This window comes from Gopherus flavomarginatus, chromosome 6 (assembly GCF_025201925.1).
Source record: "Gopherus flavomarginatus isolate rGopFla2 chromosome 6, rGopFla2.mat.asm, whole genome shotgun sequence".
Classification (NCBI taxonomy): Eukaryota; Metazoa; Chordata; order Testudines; family Testudinidae; genus Gopherus; species Gopherus flavomarginatus.
This window is the reverse complement of record NC_066622.1, coordinates 10,294,622-10,315,580: the sequence shown is the minus strand read 5'-3', so window position 1 is coordinate 10,315,580 and position 20,959 is coordinate 10,294,622. Positions and strand designations below refer to the sequence as shown.

Sequence of the window (20,959 nt, the reverse complement as noted above, 5' to 3'; positions counted from 1 at the left end):
GGAATGACCAGCCCACATTCCCCTGCGGGTTATTCATGTGCTATTCTATAATGAGAAATTTGGCAGATCTCATCTCTTTAGTGCATCCTTGTGCCCACCATGAGCTGAAGATCATGTTCTGCCTTGTTTACAGCTGACAGTGTTATTATTCTCGTTAGGGCTCTGCTTTCTTATCATATTGTTGTGTTGAGCGAGCCTTTTCCTCTCCGTTTGTGTTTCCTGGCAGAGCTTTTCTTCCCTTATTGACAGTTTGTAAAAATATGCATTAATTTGGAGTTTAAAGCATGTATCATGGTGTCTCTTTGCTGTGTTTGCTTGAAGTTGATTAATGATAGAACCTCACTTGGGGTCGTCCTCTGGAGAGTTGTCTCACAGGTTCTGCATGTTAACTAGAAAAGCAGAACACACAGCAAGCGATGATTAGCCCAGCCTCCACCAGCTCAGTGGGTTGACAAACCACTATTTTGCTTTACTGTGCTTATTTCACTCATTTAGCTGAAGATTGTGTTAATCAACTTAATATGTCAGTTGAGAGCATATTCTCTAAATCCCGTGAATAAACCATATATAAGAGAGTGCACCTCTCAGGATACGTTCCCATTGAAGCTAAGTAATTGTAGACGCATTCTTAGGCATACACTTTTCGGTGTGTTTTTTTTTCTTTAGCAGCAAACACAAAAGTTCAGGGCCCGCATTTCATACGTGCTGAGCACCCACAACTCCTGTAGAAGTTAGTCAGAGCTGCCCAATGCTCAGCATCTTCGGAAATCAAGCCTTCAATTTCTCAAAAAAACGTTAGTATTGAAAGCAGGACAGAGTCGTTTTTAAAGAGGGAAGTTGCTGATTGACTGTTTTAATTTTCCTAGGCACCCTGTGCATGTCAAAGAAGAACCGTTGGATCCGGACGAAAACGAAGGCCCGCTATCCTTAGTGACAACAGCCAATCACAGTCCAGATTTTGATCATGACAGAGATTATGAAGATGAACCTGTAAATGAGGACATAGAATGAGTATGCCTGATGTCATTATCCTGAGAATGAAGATTGGAAAAACATGTCAAATTTAGCTGTGAAATCTCTCCATTATTGTACAGTCTGGAGGATTTTCAGTACACTTTGACAACTATGAAATATGTTAACTCTTAGTGCCATCAAGTATCCCATTTGGGAGTATTTTTGATTTTTCTACTTTTTGTTGAAAAAAGGAATTTGTACTCTGTGCATTGGATGGACTTGTTTGGTACTTGGGATTTTCCTCTCTTATAGTCAACATCAGTGTTGTAAATTTGCTAAACTGATTCACTTACTCACATTTAGCAGCAGGTTTTGGACTGCAGTCCTGCCAATTTTGGACACTGAGGACCTCAGACTCTGAGCATGTACACCTAATCTGCAGATCAAGCCTTTGCCCAGATTTTAAGGATTCCAATGGACAACATATTTGCACAGTACTGCATGTTGGTTATCACTGCCTTTACGCCTTTTTTTTTTTTTTTGCTTCCATTTGGGATGGGGAAGGCATGTGTGCACGTGCGCACGTGTGTGTGTTTGTGTGTGTGTGTGTGTGTGTGTGTGTGTGTGTACTGGCAAGGGGTTACAAGAAATATTATCCCAAACTTTTTAATGTATTGCTTTTATTTCCCCACCACCACCACTTCTGCTCTACCATTTTAAGTTCTGACCTCAGGCCACATCTCGGCCCAGGGCCTCTTGAAGGCCTAATGTTTTCTGTACTTTGTGATGAATGTTAATAGGTGTTTTTATTATACGAAGCTGAATGTCATTGAATTGTTTGTAGTTTTTTCCGTCATTCATTCCAGTCTCCTTCAGATGCCACCATGTTTTCTTTAGCTATGGAAAACATTCCATTTTGGTGTCTGTTTTTTTGAAAAGGTCCCAAATGCTGCACTGTACACACCGAAGGGTCGTCCAACAGAGAGAGAGAGAAAAAAAGTACTGTAAGAATGAGAATGAATGACAGATGAACATAGAAATACTGTAGGAAGCAACATAAATTCATTCCACAAAACAGGGTTTTTTTGATTTTTGGTTTTGGTTTTTGATTTATTTTTTTTTTTGGCAGCAATGGTGAATGAATATTAGCAAATGCCACAAAATTGAACAGCACAAAGAAACATATGCAGCACCAACAGAATTCACTTCATTAGAGAATGAATACTACGGTGGCAGGCTCTCAGTTGTTTAACATGAGTTTTAATGGGCCAACAAATCTTTCTGGAATATCTAAGATTACCAAGCTGGATACCTGTACATTTATTATTATTTTTCATTTGCGAATAGTGGTTGGAAAGATGACTTCATTAAACTGTTGTAATACGTGGCGATGTTTCTCAGTTAAATATCAGTTCAATGCTTAGTGGCATTAATCTGTTCGAATACAAATTAGATTTCAGATTGAACTTGTTATGGCAGTTAATAAGGACTGAGCTCACTTATGCTAAAGTGTTAATAATTTCGACTGTGCAAATTCTGTACTGCAGTTAAGATTGTTATGCAATATTACACCAGCCAGTATCAAAACCTCACAGTAGAAAACAGTAAACAGTGGGATGGGGGAGGGGGAAGGAAATAGCACTGGGGCTTGTTTGGTAAAACTGGCAGTGCTTTCAAAGCAAACATTACATACAGAAAGCTGTTGTTACAGGTCAGTACACTTCAGTCACCAAACACCTAAACACTTTCATTCTGCAACCACTTTTCTGTCACTCATTTATTTATGTAGGACTGTAGCTCTTTGTTTAATTATTATTATTTCAAAAAAAGCCTTTCAGAGCTTAATTTATATTCTTCTTTGTACCTTCCCCCCCCCCCTAAAATTACCAAAGATATTACACAAAGGTAAATTATGTTCTCTATTATATGCTTTATCTTATGAAGCCAAATATCCTCTTATTGTTGATCAAGGGAGGTTGAAGAATTTAGAGGGAAATGACAAGATATGGGCTATTGCTAACCTGAGAGAGAAACTGCTCCTTTATTCTAGTAAATTTAGCTGGCCAAGCAGATGACTGAACCAAAGTTACTTTTTATTCATATTCCTTTACAGCAACCAAACCGAAATTCTGTAAAGAGAAATTGATAAGAGCTTTTGAGGTTAAAACTAGGAAACAGTGTTACAGGGGGAGCCATAAGAAGCGAGCTGGAGAAAGCGAGTGCAGTTATTTTGCAGAAAATTGGAGTATCAAATAAAGGAGACAGTTTAATAAAACACAAAAGAGAACAGAAAAGCTCCCACAATTTTACTGGACCGCATAATAGTATTCCTAGAATGAAAAAAAAATAAAATATTTTTGGGGTCTTTGTTTTTATAGATTGTATGCCACTTTTGTTTAAGGATTGTGCTAAGATGACTGCTTTAATTTTTGGTTTATCTTGGCACATTTGCTGAGTTTTGTTTAGTTTTTGATCAGCATTTTTCATACGGAAATAACACTCCTGTCCACACACAAGCTTTGGTACAAGACATTTTATTGGCAGTTACTTTTCTGAAGATCAACTCTGCATTCTGTTTTTAAACGAGAGAAAAGAAAAGGAAAAAAAGGGCAGTCTGTGGTCATTTGAATTTTTTTTTTTTAATTATATCCAGGCAGCTTCATGATGTGCCGGCAGTAGCCAGATGGGGATCATGAGAAGTGGTCCCTGTGCTTCTAAACTGAGTGGTTTGCTGGTTAGTTCGGTATTCAAAAGAGGATAAAAATCTGGTAGATTAGTTCATTCTCAGCATGTGTAGCTAGACATGAGTAAAGATAACAGCATGAGAAACTGTTAGTACGCATACCTCAGTTCAAACTGTTAGGGAATGAGTAAATAAAAAATACATTTCACTCAGTTGCACTTAGTTGTATGTCTTGCATGCTTAGTCTAAAGACTGTAGCAAAATAAAGAAAGAAAAAGAGAAAAAAATAAAAATTAGATTTTAACATATCTGGCAGGTGTCACAGCCTTGCAGAAGAACCAACTGAAAATCTCAGGCTTTACATCAAGCAAACTTCACTATGATTTTTACAGTTCTGATTCTGTATCCCTTTGGATATACAGTTGCTTCTTTAGGGTGGGGTTTATTATGTTGTACATATATATCCCAATGTGTCTGTGTGAGCCTTTGTCTTTTTGGGGGGGGAGGGAGGGAGAAAAGGGGAAAAGGTCCCTTTTTTTAGATACCATTCCTCAAAAGGAATAAATGCATACCTGTTTGTCAAAACACCTTTTGCTTTTTGTGCAACTGCTTTATATTAACTATACTAAAAGAAAATAGCTTTGGAAAAAAAAAACCTACTGTATGTAATGGAATTGCAGAATATGCTGCACATGTATTTTATTTAGTTATCCTTGCTTTAAGAATATTGGATGACATTTGCTGACATGTGGGAGAAAATCCCTGACTTTTTTTTTTTTTTTTTGCTTTTAAATTGTAACATAGTTGACAGATTATTTTTTTCTCCTATTATCATTGATCGAAACTTCTTTTGTACAGTTTGTGTTAAGCTGGGGGTTTTTTTTGTTTGTTTGGGTTTTTTAAATATTTTCCCACCCCTTCTGTTATCTTACCACTGCCATTTCTGGCTGTCTTAAACAAAGGTTCATACATTTGAAAAGTGTTTTAAAAAAAAAAGTTGTTTTAAAAATGTTTTTCTCCTGCTGCAGTAAATATTTTGCATGATGAATTCCAGGGTCACACTTTCAAAGTTTATCAGTGAAGTAGTGATTAATAATGGGGCGTGTCAAACTATTGAACTTTTGTATAAAGAAAAAAAAAACTTTACAAGGTGCCAAGATGTAAAGACAATTTGTTACATGTTTTTTTTCTCAAAGAAAAGCGTACATTATGAAAGTAGTACCATGTATCAGGTAAATCGCTGTCAGGAATGAGAGTCATAGCCTTCCTTGTCCACAAATAAAAGTTTGTAAATGTAAAACCTGTTAGGTTTCTGCATTTGACTAGAAGTGATATGAAAAATCAAGGCTTATGTAGAACAATGGTGACCACAAAATATTACCTTTTTTGATTGTCGCTTACGAGAGTTCAAGTATAATTTCCCACACTCTTCTTAAACTCAGATTTTGGGAGAAAGAATGGGGCAGGGATTATGATTCTACAGATACTGCAGATCATTAGCTATTTTATATATACGTCTGTATAAAAGTTTTTAAAAATAATTTTAAACTATTGTAGTTTTCAGATTGCCAACAAGCTACATTCCTTATAGCGTGAAGAATGTGTTCAACTCTTTTGAAATCTTTGGTACCTTTGGTTAATGTACTCAGACTGAATTTTTAGATGTTTCAGAAATCACTTAGCGTTCTAGTCTTGAGAGTAAAATTTGCAGTTATGACTGCATTTTAATGGACCCAGAGTAGGTAACAAAATATCTTCTACCCATAAGCCTTGATGAAAATGGTACAGTCCAGACTGTTAGCATGGTGCTTCATGTGTATGTGCTGCCAGTAACGAGATTTTTTTTTGATAAGGCATAAAAGAAACTCATTCCTTACATCAACTGTAATTCCATCATTCCATGTCTGTTGATACAGACAATAAAAAATGTTGTGTAGTCAGTACTAATTACTGACATTATAGCATTCTCAAATGCAATAAAATGCTGGTTGTTCACACTGGTAATACAAGTTGCCATGTCCTAAGTTTTTGTTTTCTTTTTCCCTTTTATTATCTCATGTTAGTTGTATTCACTAAGGTCCCCGTCCTGCAAATGGATCCCCATGGGCAGGCCCCTGCACCTCACCAGAGTCCCCATTAAGTCAATGACAAGATCCCGTCCAGATCAGTGGAGCTCTGCATGAGTACAGGAGTCTTCCCAAGCAAAGCGTGTGGCAGCATCTGGATCTACATTTAACGGGATGCGTCAGCCATGGGGAGCATAGACCTGGTCCTCCAAAACTCAGAACATGCTCCACACCATGTGACTTCATTGGAAGGCACTCTGCACCTCCCAGAACAGGCCCTTAAAATGCATCTGTTTGCAAATAGAAGCAGTGGGTTTGGCCTCTCTAGTCAACGAGAGTTGAACAGTGCTCTGGATTTTACCCTAAAGGCACAGAGATGAGTGCCGGATTAGTCCAATCCTGCAAATGCTTCCAAGTCCTGAGAACTGTACTGTTGACTTCAGTAGGAACTGCTCAGAGTTGTAATCATTATACCTAGGTAATAAAGGGTTTAGAGGATTAGGCCAAATCATGATTAATAAAGTTCAAAGTGACATTGTCATCTTAGACAAACTTGAAAGAAAGAAGCCCACCTCCTTTTCTCTTGAGTAAGCATACATTTATTTTCTTCAAGTTTTATAAAGAAAAATAAAATGTTTAATAACTAGCATTAGCAGCAGCAAACTAGAATTTCAGAGGAGAGACTTTCATGAATAATTCATTAAAATTTCACATCTGCAAGATTAGTCATCCAAATAAAATGCTAATGTCAAAAATACGCACCGTCTATAATATTCTCATCAAGAAATCTTTTTGCATATAATGATAAATGCTTAAATTAGTACAAATGATTTTATAAAAATATTCTGTCATAAAATTATACTGGATAACTACTTTCAGGGCAAAAAATAAATAAGTTACAAAGTAGTGTCTCCGAAAGGTACTGATTTTGAAACTTTTAATAACATTTTTATTCTCTATATTTAGATTAATGTTAATGTGTATTGCAGCTTTAGAAAACTAGACAAGGACCTCCCCTTTTTAAATCAAATTTACTTAGCTTGCTTAAAGTCACTGGTAGCGTATGTTAATACTTTCAGTATTAATTAGCTTAGCATGTGTTGTGATGTCATTTACACTTGGCTCAGGTGGGTGGCAAACAAAGTCAAATCATAATAGATTTTTGCACCCAATTGGCACTCTCTGCACAGGTGATAATGACTATGCCAGGTGCAAGGCAGAAGAAAAGGCAGGCCTTACATGTTAATTGAGCCATGCAAACTGAGAGCCACTCCTGCTCACTTCAAAGTCAGTGACAAAACTCTCACTGCTGGGGTGCTCATGTAACTTGCCAGAAGTTTGGATGTCTCTGTGTACATGGTGCCCAAATGCAGAGAGCCTGCTGCCAGGAGTTGAGCTGGTCAGCTCCCATGGACTTGGTTGGAAGTTGAGGGCACTCACAGAATGGGGCTTACAAATCGGAGCCTAAGCTTACTCAAAATGAAATTTTGCCATTGACTTGGCTCTTGGTTTTCAGCCTAATTTAATGCAGCATTAGCAGCAACGTAAAATAGGGCTCTTTGCTACTGAAGCCAAATGTTTAACCCTTACATGGTATATTGTATTATCTGAGAAATAAACAAGCTCTTAACACCATACTCTGACATGTCACAAAATGATTCCCCAATCTGCAATATGGCCACCAGCTACAAGCTTAGAAATGTCTTTTTCCAGTCAAAAACATTGATTTTGTCCACTCTGACGCTTCATACAGTAAGAAGTGGGGGGATATAACAGAGGTCTATAAAATCATGACTGGTATGGAGAAAGTAAATAAGGAACTGTTGTTTATTCCTCATAGTACAAGAATTAGGGGTCACCAAATGAAATTAATAGGTTTAAAACAAACAAAAGGAAGTATTTTTCCACACAACGTACAGTCAATCTGTGGAACTCTTGCCAGAGGATGTTGTAAAGGCCAGGACTATAACAGGGTTGAAAAAAAGAACTGGATACGTTCATGGTGGATAGGTCCATCAATGGCTATTAGCCAGGCTGGGCAGGAATGATGTCCCTACCCTCTGTTTGCCAGAAGCTGGGAATGGGCGACAGAGGATGGATCACTTGATGATTACCTGTTCTGTTCATTCCCTTTCAGACACCTGGCATTGGCCACTGTTGGAAGACAGGCTACTAGGATAGATGGACCTTTGGTCTGACCCAATATGGCCACTCTTATGTTCTTAATAACTTCCAGGATGAAAATTGAAGTACAGTGTTTAATTATTCTAGGTTTCTTCTGTACTGAAAAAATAACTAGCAGAGCATAAGACATTTTAAAAAGAAAATTCAAGGCATAGTCTGAATTAGCAATAAACAAGTAGAGTTCTCCCCATGCACATTACAGGTGGCCTCTACAGAAGGTTAGAATATTGACATTTAACTTAGATTGTCAACACATACTAGAACACAATCCACATTGTGGAGCCACTTTCAGGAATTAACACTGTTGCGCGTACGCTTTCTCTCACACACGCATACTCCTCACAACAAAGTGTAATTAGCCCCGCTTGACCTATTAATCAAGCTCAGACTTCAATGATAATGTTAAACATTCATGTAATTGCATGGTAATCAAGGCCATCTTTCATCTTTGTTGCAATGGTGTTTAATTCTGTCAAATAGAAGTACTCTTCCTTCTAATGTTACCAAGTTTGTTGTTACAAACCTCCGTCTCGTCTAAAGCAAATTGGCAAATGTGGACTGAAATGTGATGTGTTGCTGGGGAATTATACTGCGCATGTGTGAAGGCTATTTTAAATGTGGTAAAATATTTAGGTTGCAAATAGATTGTTGTGGCCCGTCCTGCAAGGTGACTCTACGTGGAGCCCCACTGACTTCAGTGGGGCATCTGCACAGATATGGGGGTCCACCCATATGGATTCACTTACAGGATCCGAACCTTGGAAGACTGATTCCGCTAAGCACATTAAGTATCTGCTTAAGGCTACTTAGATTGTGAGATCTTCTGGGTAGGGATCATCTCTGTGTTCTGCATATATCGCCTAGGACGGGGGCCCCTAGCTGCTAACACAATAGAAATACGTTTCAATGAAGTCAGTGCGTTTTAAGTGATCTGCTGCATCAGGGTGAATATTGGCAACTTAATTATTAACTTTATTAAACATTTTCAAAACGTAAGACTCACAAATTATAAACAATTTCAGCTTAGTGATATTTGCCACCCCTCTTTCCCTCCCCCAAATAAGTTCTTTTAAAAACAGCATTTGTTTCACTGCAAAGTCAGCCCTCAATGGCTAGAACTACAAATATGTTTGTTTCGAAGAAATCAGTGGCCCTTCTTCTGTTTTGTTTTATATATCACAGAAGCCCAAAAAACATTTTTTTCCTTCGAGTTATAATATTAATTTGAAGGTAACCATCTTTTCAAGGATTAATTCCAGCCAAGGCAATAACCATTATTTACCAGAGTTTGACACTTTTATCACTCATCATATTAGCAAATTTCCATTGAAAATGCTAAAATGGTTCGTCATAAGGCACATAACTGCTTTAGCTGTAAAAATGACCAACACAAGTGCCTGTACTCAAACATTAAATTATACTGTAATTAATAAAGACAGTTAAACTGTCTACTAGCAACAGCAATTTAGGTAACCACATCTGATCAGCTATAAATTGTAACTACATTAAAATTCCAGAAATATTAGCAATATGGATTACTTGATGGAAATAGGTGCTGATCACCCACACTCCTATTTTACAACGGAAGCACAGGTCATGTCGGCCACAAAACTGTGGGCGAAGATCAAGGCTGAGTACTTTTAATCTTGTGAAACAAGCAATTACAAATAGTTGCATCGATTTGTTAAAAAGCTTTAGGTGACATAAATTGTTTCCTGTTTAGCTTATTGCTTTGATACATAAATGTCACTGAGTATAATATTAATTAGGGGCATGGAACAACAAGGGTCAGCTGATATAGCATACAATCAAGGATATGTCAATCCTTTTATAAGCATTATGGAAAGCAGGATAAGCAGCGGTCTATTTGCACTGTAGCTCTGGAGTCCTCATTTTATGTGACGACAAAAGAAAGTAAAGGAAAACTGTGTTTTAATATCCGAAGTAATGACTTTAGTACTAGTACTAATGTTATGGTTTAGGATAAATTACAGTATTACTTTTTCATGTTCTTGCTATATAACATAAAACTCCACATATAGTGTCAATACAATCAAATACTGTTTATAAAGGCTGCCAGCTGCACAAGACTCTTTTTCCCACTATATGGAAACTAAGCACAAATTCTAGCCTGGTGTGTGTTTCTGCACTTATTTAGCGGGGGAAAAGGGACAAAAATGGCCTGTGCAGGTTATTTACTTAGCATAAATCAAAAGTATCATATACACAGTTTCTTTGGATTGGCACACGACTGAAAAATACAGCACAATTCTGAAAAAAGTCTGGAGAAAAATTTATTAAATATGATTTTTACTGTAATAGAATATTAATGTAACCCAGTGCTCATTTCCCATTAAGTTGATCCCTTTTTAATACACACATGCTTTTTATTATTTTGCACTCAAGCAAAAATTCCGCATTCAGAGAGTTTCCATCTCCTTAGGAATGTCTCTGGCAAAGGCACAGTAAGAAATCTTGAACTTAAAAAAAAAAGGTGGGGGAAGCAAATATCGAACAATAAAGAGGTGGCCCAGTGCTAATGAACTGTAGCAAAAGCCAATGGTATAATAAATGCTAAAAGGCATTCAGCACTGGAAGGAGAACAGTAGAAACAATTATACTTTAAATCCTTCCTTCTCACTACTGTACTGCGGCACAGATGAAAATGTTTGATTTGCAACATAAAAGATTCATTAATTACCACTTGAATATTTAAAGGTATTTTGCAGACTAACAGAGGTAGATAAAGCACTGAATTAAAACCTCTAATAAAATTGTAAAAATATTTCTGCAAGTTTTACCAGTGTTACGATTCCTCTATGTTGAGGGAGATAGGCTGAAATTGTTACAGAAAGAATTTTTCAAGTGTGTATTTGAAGACATTGGGATTGCATAGGATTTGTCTCACGTTTTCAAATGTTTACCACATGCTTATCTGGAACCGATCTTCTCACAAGCGGAGAAATAGCTCACACAAAGATTTATCATGTATAAATGTGTTTGAGATATGTCTATTTTAAATACATTTACATATACTGTAAAAACTCATCTTGTCATAAGGCTCTGTACAGGGCCGGCTCCAGGCCCCAGCGCGCCAAGCTGTGGGGGGCGCTCTGCCGGTCGCCGAGAGGGTGGCAGGCGGCTCCGGTGGACCTCCTGCAGGCATGCCTGCGGGCGGTCTGCTGGTCCCGCGGCTCCAGTGGAGCATCCGCAGCCACATCTGCGGGAGGTCCACCGGAGCCGCAGGACCGGCGAGCGGCAGAGCGCTCCCTGCGGCGTGCCACCGTGCTTGGGGTGGCGAAATGGCTAGAGCCAGCCCTGGCTCTGTAATAATACTCTCTGATAGGAGGCAATTGTTTTTTAAGTAAAAAAATGTATTAATCCTATTACAACTATTTTTGTTTAACTCTAAGAAGAGTAGGAAGGTATCATATGCGAAGTGTGGTGAGCTAATGCAAATCGTGGGAATCTATATCCTGCAAAACATCTTTGTAATTGTGTAGCAGGCCCATAAATTGCACTATGGAGAGCCACTGTTTGTTAGTTGATAGCACCATATTTGTTGAGTATGTGGTGTGAATGCTCATCTGGCAAAGGAACACGCATGAGCACACCTCTAACATGCTTGCTGAAACATCAAAATAGAAGCTCCAGAACTACTGCATGTAAGCTATGGCAATTTAGAACAGCCTACAGATATTGAGGGCCAGATCCTCAGCTGAGGTAAATCACTGTAGTTCAACTGGCACCAATGCAATTACACTGGCTGTCACTAGCTAGAGATTTGCCTCTGAAACTTAAGAGAAATTCCTACTTTGACACCTGTTTTCACCATTAGCTTTTTTACAGATGAGGGCCCCAATTTGATACCTGTTCAGCAAGGATTCGATTGTAGGATCAAGGCCTAAAAGTACCGTTAACAGGCCTTTTTAACAGCATGTTAATCATGGGACTGGCAAGATCACACAGATTTAATATGGGAAGAACTATTGTTTAACAATAGCAAGCAAACTCATTGTAATAAACTCTTGCTTTTGGCCAATGAAATATGAAAATGGCCATTCTTGTACACATAGTTCGTCCTACTGTTCCCCCTACCTGCTGTAGTTATCAAATCTTATTAAAATCTTAATAAGATTTTAAAATATTGTACTATATTTGTCTGTACAATATGTAATTTCAAATTAGAGTGGGTAAACCCCAAACTGGAAGATAGATCCTTTGCTTGGGGGATGGTATGCTACAAGTTATCCTCCACCATCTTTGTTAAAGGTGCATTGAGCAATGGTCAAATTCTAGAGGGAATCTCCCCCATCCTTCCTCGTATCTACCTCCAAAGGCTTTTTCTGTGACGAGTAATATTCTTCAGTACAGCCATGCTCCCATTGGTGCATGCTGTAAAGCAAAGGGCTCACTCAAAGTAAGTCAGGCTTTGGCCTTACTTAACACTGTTGGACTTCTTGTTCAAATTGCCTGGTAGATTTCATTTGTCTTAGTCATGATGAGAGTCAACGAGTTTACAAGAACGTAGAGGTGAGCCCTGGGCTACGATGGGTTACTAGTGGAAGATTTTTAGGCCAACTCTACCCAAAACAGACCTTGCTATGATCTACTGAAAAGGGAGAAGAGTCAGAATCTCCGTAATGTCCACTTTTGCAATGGCAATCTGGTTAATGTCAAAGGAGTTCATGCATCCGACGAAGTGGGTATTCACCCATGAAAGCTCATTCTCCAATACGTTTGTTTGTCTATAAGGTGTCACAGGACTCTTTTTGCCGCTTTTACAGATCCAGACTAACACGGCTACCCCGTAGAGTTCAGATACTCTAGTAACGGGAGGCAGGAGTAGGCCCTCATCCAGCAAAGACTTACATATGGACTCAGCAAGACAAGGTGGGTGAGGTAATATCTTTGCAACCCCTTGTCTCGCTAATATCCTGGGACCAATACAGCTACAAAAACACAGCATACAACATGTGTGCTTAGCTGTGCATACTGTGAATAGCCCCATTGACTTTAGTATCAAATAACTACCACTTTTTGGCCTTCTTATCCCTGTAGATATGCAGGCTAGGAAAACTGACTTCACTGCCTTTGCTTTGTTTTTTTTTTTCCTATTGGCTTTCACCAAAGCTCAATCTTTTTTAGGATTTTTGGCATGAAATTGGTTTTATTTTTCAGTTACTTTTCAAGCCTGTTTTTCTCTATCAGAGACATGCTGGACAGAGTTGTAATTTATATAATTGTTCAGGCACTGCACCGAAGAGGCTTCCAAGCACATGATGCTGATGCTACTTGTTGTTTAATGTTGCTATTTTTAAGTTTTAGAAAATGCTGCATGAAGTAGAAAAGCTTGGCCATGACACCTAGTGTGTTTTTATGGCTTTACCGTTTACAGAGTGATGTTCAGTGTCACTAAACTCAAAATAAAAACATCTCTTAAGAATCAGGTCTCACATTGCAAACTCCAAAGTTCGTTTCTCCTCAAAAGTCCTTCTTTAATTACAGAAACTGCATAACCCATTTCCTTCGGTGTGCAAAAAGGTGTGTAATTAAACCATCAGCATAATACCCTTCTACATGTAAAACCTGCACTTATGAACTTTACTGCTGAATAAAAACTCCTATTACATGACCATTAAGTATTATGAATAAAGCAAGTCATTGTAGTACTTGATTAATTTTTATGCACTAAGTGTTGTGTTCAGCAGAAATTTAGTTTCGGTGGGTGTCTTCCCTAATAGTTCCACTGGCAGTTCAGTGCCCTACACGCCCTAATCCTGATTCAAGAAACATGCGTCTCCGTTTGGGGATGCTTCTCTTGTTGCTTTGGTGGCAAAAAGGGAAACCCACAGACTAGGAGTGACTTCTGATCCCTGTGCCACATGTAAAAATGGTAGTTAATATGGACCATGAATTAAAATTTTGAATTGAGAGTACTTAAAAGATGATGTTCACTTTGCCCCCTTTAAAGTCTGCGCAATTGCTCAGGGGTTGGGTGAATAAAATACACCATATTTTAGTGCAAACCCAAACCATAACTGCTGGAACACTGGCCACTGTCCTTTCATCACACTTGTGCTGGGTGGCAGGGTGGCAGAAAAAAAGCCCCTGTTACCTACCTACCTTTCATAACTGTTGTTCTTCAAGATGTGTTGCTCATGTCCATTCCATTGGAGGTGCATGTGCACAGTTGTTGGAGACTTTTGCCTTAGCGGTATCCATAAGGTGACCTGTGGCGCCCCCTTGAGTGCCATGCTCATGCGTCAGTATATTAGGCATCGCTGGCCCTATGCCCTCTCAATTCCTTCTTGCCGGCAACTCCGACAGAGGGGCAGGAGGGCAGGCAATGGAATGAACATGAGCAACACATCTCAAAGAACAACAGTTACAAAAGGTAGGTAACAGTTTTTTCTTCTTTGAGTACTTGCTCATGTCGATTCCATTCTTGGTGACTCACAAGCAATGTCCCTGGAGGTGGGCTCAGCGTTCACAGATGTGTGGCTTGTAATACCACTCTACTGAAGCCAGTGTCATCTTGGGATCTGCTGTGCAAGGGCACAGTGAGACCTGAACATATGGATGGACGACCAGGTGGCGACCCTGCATATATCAGAAACTGGCACATGGGCCAGGAAGGCCACCGCCGAAGCTTGTGCTCTAGTTGAGTGGGCGGTTACAGTCGCTGGTGAAGGCACCTTGCCTTCACCAGCAAAATGGCAAAAATGGATGCAGGCGGTGATCCAAGATGAGATCCTCTGGGTGGACACTAGATGACCTTTCATCCTTTCTGCCACTGCTATGAACAACTGCGTCTACTTGTGAAATGGCTTGGTCCTTTTGATGTAGAAGGCTAGCACTCTCCTGATGTCCAGGGAGTTCAATCTACATTCCTCCTCAGACTTATGAGGCTTTGGGAAGAAGACCAGCAAAAATATGTCCTGATTCGTGTGACATTGCAAAGCCACCTTGGGCGGGAAAGCTGGATGGGGCCACAACTGGACCTTGTCCTTGAAGAACACTGTATAGTGGATCCGAGGTAAGTGCCCTAATCTTGGAGACCCTTTGGGCAGAAGTTATCACCACCAGGAATGGCACCTTCCAGGAGTGCAGAAGAAGGGAACAGGACACCAAGGGCTTGAAGCGGGTTTTAATGAGCTGCATGAGCACCAGTTTCAGGTCCCACGGAGGGACTTGGTCCCAGACTCGGGGGTAGAGCTGCTCCAGACCTTTAAAGAACCGGACCGTCATGTTATGAGTGAAGACTGACCTGCCTTGGAATGGAGGGTGAAAGGCTGATATGGCCAAGTGGACCTTAACTGATGAAAGGGACAAGCCCTGGAGCTTGAGATGCATAAGGTAGTCCAGGATCGACTGCAGCAAGCCCTGCTCAGGCCTAACCCCTTGGGCCGAGGCCCAGCATGTGAATCATTTCCATTTGGCCAGGTAGGTCACACTAGTAGAGGAATTTCTACTACCCTAGGACCTGCTGGATGTGGGCCGACCACTCCTGCTCTCTGTCAGTTAACCATTCAGCAACCAAGCTGTCAGGTGCAGCGCTGCCAGATTCAGGTACGGGAGCCTGCTGTGATTCTGGGGGAGGAGATCCGGCCAGAGGGGCTGCTGCATTGGTGTTGTCACTGACAGGTCCATTAGCATGCCAAGCCAGTGTTGGCGTGGCCAAACCTGGGCTATGAGGATAACTTTGGCCTTGTCCTGCTTGATCTTCATGAGGACTCTGTGAAGCAATGGTACCAGCTGGAAAGCGGACATCAGAGCCCCCGACCATGGAAGTAGGAAGGCATCTGACAAGGAGCCCCTGTCAACATCCTGAAATGAGCAGAACAGGTGACATTTCCTGTTCTGATGGGTCGTGAACAAGTCCACCCGGGGAGATCCCCACTTTGGGAAGATCACATTGACCACCTCGGGGTGGAATGACCATTCACGGCAAGATGAAAAGGCTCTGCTGAGGTGATCTGCCAATACGTTCCTGGTTCCAGGGAGATGCACTGCCACGAGATGAATGGTATGCTGCGCACAAAAGTCCCAGAGCCAGAGGGCTTCCTGGAAGAGGACTGACAACTTGGCTCCACCTTGTTTGCTGATATACAACATCGTGCAGTGTTGTCTATCAGGACTTGAACCACTTTGCCTTTTAAGTGGGACTGAAAAGCCTGACAGGCCAGGTGAACCTCCCTGAGTTTCCTGACATTTTTGTGGAAGGAGCAGTCAACCCCAGACCAGCGGCCTTGTGTACTGAGCTTGCCCAAGTGGGTTCCCCAGCCCAGGTCCAAGGCACTGGAAACTAGAGATAGCAATGGGGACGTGAAGGTAACTCCCTGCAACACTGATTCAGGGTCCAACCACCATGCCAGTGACGACTGGATGTGGTCCGTCACCTTGACTACCAGGTCCAGGTTGTGCCTGTTGGGGATGTAGACCGATGCCAACCATGCCTGCAGTGGCTGGAAGTGGAGCCGGGCATGACGGATCACATAAGTAAAGGCAGTGATGTGACCTAGCAACCTTAGACAAGTGTGGGTGGTGGTGAGCTGGGGGCCCCTTACATGGGAGATTACATCTGACATGGCTCAGAAATGGGCCTCTGGAAGGAAAGACCTGGCCCGTATGGAATCGGGGACTGCCCAGATAAACTCCATCCATTGCATTGGTATAAGGGTCAATTTCTTTTCGCTCACTAACAGGCCCAGGTCACGGCAGGTAGAATGCACCAGATCGAGACTGCTCAGCACTTGATCCTAAAATCTGTCCTTGATGAGCCAATAGTCAAGATAAGGAGAGACCTGGATCCCCCGATACTTAGGTAAGTGGCTACTGGGGCCACACGTTTTGTGAATACCCATGGGGCCAAGGAGAGGCCAAAGGGAAGTGCCGTGAACTGGAAATGGTGCTGGCCCACCATAAAATGGAGGAACTGTCTATGTCCTTGGAAGACAGAGATATGGAAATAAGTGTCTTTCAAGTTGAGAGCGGCATACCAGTCTCCCGGATCCAGGAAGGGGTGATGAAGTGCCAGTGAAACCATGCAAAACTTCTTGAGGTACTTGTTGAGTCATCGCAGGTCCAGGATTGGTCTTAGGCCCCCTTTTGCTTTTGGGATCAGGAAATAGCAGGAGTAGAAACCTTTCCTCTTCATTTTCTGAGGGACCTCCTCCACTGCCCCCATTTGTAGGAGGTTGTCTACCTTCTGAATGAGGAGTTGCTCATGACAGGTGTCCTTAAAGAGAGATGGGGAAGAGTGGAGCTGGAAAAGGTGGCTGAAAACTGGAGGGTGTAGCCCAGTGACAATCTCCAGCACCCAGCGTATCGAGGTAACTCTTGACCAGTCTGAATGGTTGAGGAAAAGATGGGATGGATCCAGGGAGTTGACTGGGGCATCGCTCTTGAACACACCCTCAAACACCCTCTTCTGGTCCCTGTGGTATTTAGCTGGGCCAGCCTGCACAGGCGAATGGGCGGAGGAAAGGCAGTGGTGATCTAAACCTAGTGTCCCTTCTCCTTGTAGATCCCTGCCTAGGCTGCCAAAGTCTTGGTGAGGAGGGCAGCTGGAATTGCTTCCTCACCGACTGAGGTGTAGGGAATGGAAGGTGGCCCAAATGTCCTTCAGACTGTGCTGCCTTATGTCTGTTTGTTCAGCAAACAGCTCAACTGCATCAAATGGGAGATCTTGTATGGAGGACTGCATCTCCTGGCATAGGCCTTGGTCCGAAGCCAGAAACTGCACCTCATGACCACCACCAAGGTGACCACCCTGGATGCCGAAATGGCCACATCCCAGGCCATCTGGAGGGAGAACCGAGCCTCTGCGATACCCTCCTCAACAAGGGGCCCAAGCTCTTGGGCCACCTCCTGGGGCATGGAGTCCTTAAATTTATGGAGGGAGTCACATAGGTTAAAATTATATCACCCCAAAAGAGCCTGGTGGTTCAGGACTCAGAATTGGAGACTGGCTGTGGAATACATTTTCCTCCCAAAAAGGCCCCGTCTCTTGGCCTCCTTATTTTTGGGGGTGGAACTAGAATGCCCTTGCTTGTCCTTTTCGTTGGCCGCTGACACAACCTTGACGGGAACAAAATACTTTTTCTCAACTCTCTTGGAAGTGGGCGGGATGGAGGATGAGGTTTGCCAGAGGGCTTTTGCAATTTTTAGAACTCCTTCATGCGCTGGGATCACTACATGTGAGGGGGGTGAATGCAGAGAGCACATTGAACAAAGAGTCCGATTGGTCCACCATCTTTGGGATGCTTCCGTAGCTGGCTTGCCCTCATAGGGAGCCTTTGCTGGGTCCATTGCTGTATGTGATGCCAGCTGCAGAAGGAGAGTCCTTTGCTTTCTGGGCGCTGGGAGCTGGGAAATCATTGACTCTGCCATCAGTCAGATTCCCCTACCTCTCCCTGGAGTCAGTGGCAGATCCCTTAGCAGGGTGGGAGGTCCCCTCGGGGACATGCCCCCTTGCAGCTCCAGTGTGGGTGGGTGGCTCGAACAGGGTCCTTTACCTAGTGCCCCTTGGTCCATCTTGCTCAGGGTCAGGGCCCACTTCTTGGTTGTCTTCATGGGCACGGGTGAAGGGGATTGGTGTCGAGTAGAGCCCAGTGGTGGGGGTACGATACGCACTGAGACCAAAGTGGTGGATGTTGCGTCCAGCCGGGCTGGCTCCGAGGCTGGGCAAAGAGTGGCCTCCATGAGGAGGGCCCTCAAGCGGATGTTGCATTCTTTTTGTGTCCAGGGACAAAATCTCTTACACTTTTCTTTAACATGAGATTCCCCCAGGCACATCAGACAGCTGCCATGTGGGTCGCTAACAGGCATAGGCCTATTACAGTCAGTGCAGAGCTTAAAACCCAGCAACCAAGGCATGACCCATCTGGGGCAAAGTCCCTTCCTTCCCCCAAGACCCTAACTGACTGACTACAGTACTTAACAGCTGCTGTGACAAAGTTCCTCCTCTACCTTGGTGGATCCTGCGCTTATTGGCAGATTTGCTCACCTCAGTGATCTTGCCCACAGTCTGGATCAGCTCCTCCTGTGTCTGATCAGGAGCTGGGAGGTTTAGGGGGAACCCGGGCCCGCCCTCTACTCCGGATTCCAGCCCAGGGCCCTGTGGATTGCAGCTGTCTATAGTGCCTCCTGTAACAGCTGCATGACAGCTACAACTCCCTGGGCTACTTCCCCATGGCCTCCTCCAAACACCTTCTTTATCCTCACTGCAGGACCTTCCTCCTGGTGTCTGGTAACGCTTGTATTCCTTAGTCCTCCAGCAGCACAGCCTCTCACTCTCAGCTCCTTGTGCCTCTTGCTCCCAGCTCCTCACACGCACTTCTTCTTCTCTGGCTCTTCCTCGCCTGACTGGAGTGAGCACCTTTTTAAACCCAGGTGCCCTGATTAGCCTGCCTTGATTGGCTGCAGGTGATCTAATCAGCCTGTCTGTCTTAATTGGTTCTAGCAGGTTCCTGATTACTCTAGTGCAGCCCCTGCTCTGGTCACTCAGGGAACAGAAAACGACTCATCCAGTGACCAGTATATTTGCCCTCTACAAGACTCCTGTGCCCCAATGGCCTGGGTCTGTCACACTACTTACTAACTGATCTACAGTAAAACCAAAACTATTTACAGTTGGAACAGGAAGTTAGAAAGGGAAAGAAACTGCTAACAACTTGAGAGGCAAGGGAGAGGGGCACTCCGACCAATCACCACCGGCGGTAAGAAGGAACTGAGGGGGCACTTGATATGCCAATGCATAAATGCAGCACTCAAGGGGCCACCACAGCCGCCCCAATGGATATCGCTATGGGAAAAGTCTCCGACAACTGTGCATATGGGCGCACACAGACCTCCGATGGAATCGACGTGAGCAAGCACTCGAAGAAGAACCATGCAAGAGTGGATCCTGTGGTTCTCATCCTCCATGCTATCCTGCTTGTGGACCTGTGGTAGGATGATGCAGAGACTCCCGGCATAGCAAGTGAGGGTTGTGGTTGCTCTTGTGACTCTGCCTATGGATTCTCCTACCCCCTCACCATGACATTTGTGGGGTAGGCAGCACTCCACAAACATTCCACACAAGGATGAATTTTATCTATAAAGAAAAGTTGCTTGCATGCTAACTGACCAGAAGCTAATAACCGACTGTCTGAAAGTAAACACACTGCCTGTCAGACCATGCCAGCTAGAGCTAGGAGAATAGCTTTAGCCCTCTTGTCTTCAGATATATTTTTATACCAGCTAAGTGAAGACATTTTGTAACTTGCCTGGATGTAGGTTTAGACCATGGGTAGGCAACCTAAGGCACATGTGCTGAAGGTGATGCACAACCTCATTTTCAGTGGCACTCACACTGCGGGGGTCCTGGCCACCGGTCCGGGGGGCTCTGCATTTTAATTTCATTTTAAATGAAGCTTCTTAAACATTTTAAAAACCGTATTTACTTTACATACAACAATAGCTTAGTTATATATTTGTAGACTTATAGACAGAGATCATCTAAAAACGTTAACATGTATGACCGGCTCGCAAAACCTTAAATTAGAGTGAATAAATGAAGACTCGATGCACCACTTCTGAAAGGTTGCTGACCCCTGGTTTAGACGCTTACCTCTGCCACTTACAATCTGACCTTCAGGGCCAAATCTTGCAGTCCTCATTTAGTCTTTACTCTGGTGAAACTCCCATGGGAGAGTGGGAGTTTTGACTCAGCAAGAGCAGCTGGGTTTGGCCCTTAATTCAACAGTCACTCATAGCAAACATTGTGAGCTAACTGCAGAGCAAGGCCTCATCAGTATTGCTTCTGTCTAGTGCCCTTGGCTGATGTGGGTTGGCAATGAAAGACTGCTGAAAGTCAAGTCGCTCTTTCCACCATAAATTAATCTGCCAGATGCTCTCATTCCCCTTAACATTACTCAGATACACCCCCTCCTCAGACTTGCTGCCGCTGTCCCATACACTCAGCGATGACTGAAAGGTATTATCTCTGATCTCTGGGTCAAGAAGTTCATTCATAATCAATAGCATTTTCAGCTCTTCCAATTATGTGGTAAACACTGAGGTCGGC

The 20,959-nt window shown here is 42.5% G+C and overlaps 1 protein-coding gene across 17 annotated transcripts in view; it reads left to right on the top strand.

Moving 5' to 3' along the window:
- Positions 1–5,646, top strand: part of FOXP1 (forkhead box P1) — a 512,173-nt gene extending 506,527 nt beyond the window's left edge. For all 17 annotated transcript variants that reach the window (XM_050957376.1, XM_050957388.1, XM_050957385.1 and 14 more), the window contains one exon: positions 867–5,646. In XM_050957376.1, coding sequence (XP_050813333.1) covers positions 867–1,011 — 145 coding nt within the window. In that variant the 3' untranslated portion in view covers positions 1,012–5,646. The remainder of the gene's footprint in view (positions 1–866) is intronic.
- Positions 5,647–20,959: the final 15,313 nt, after the last annotated feature.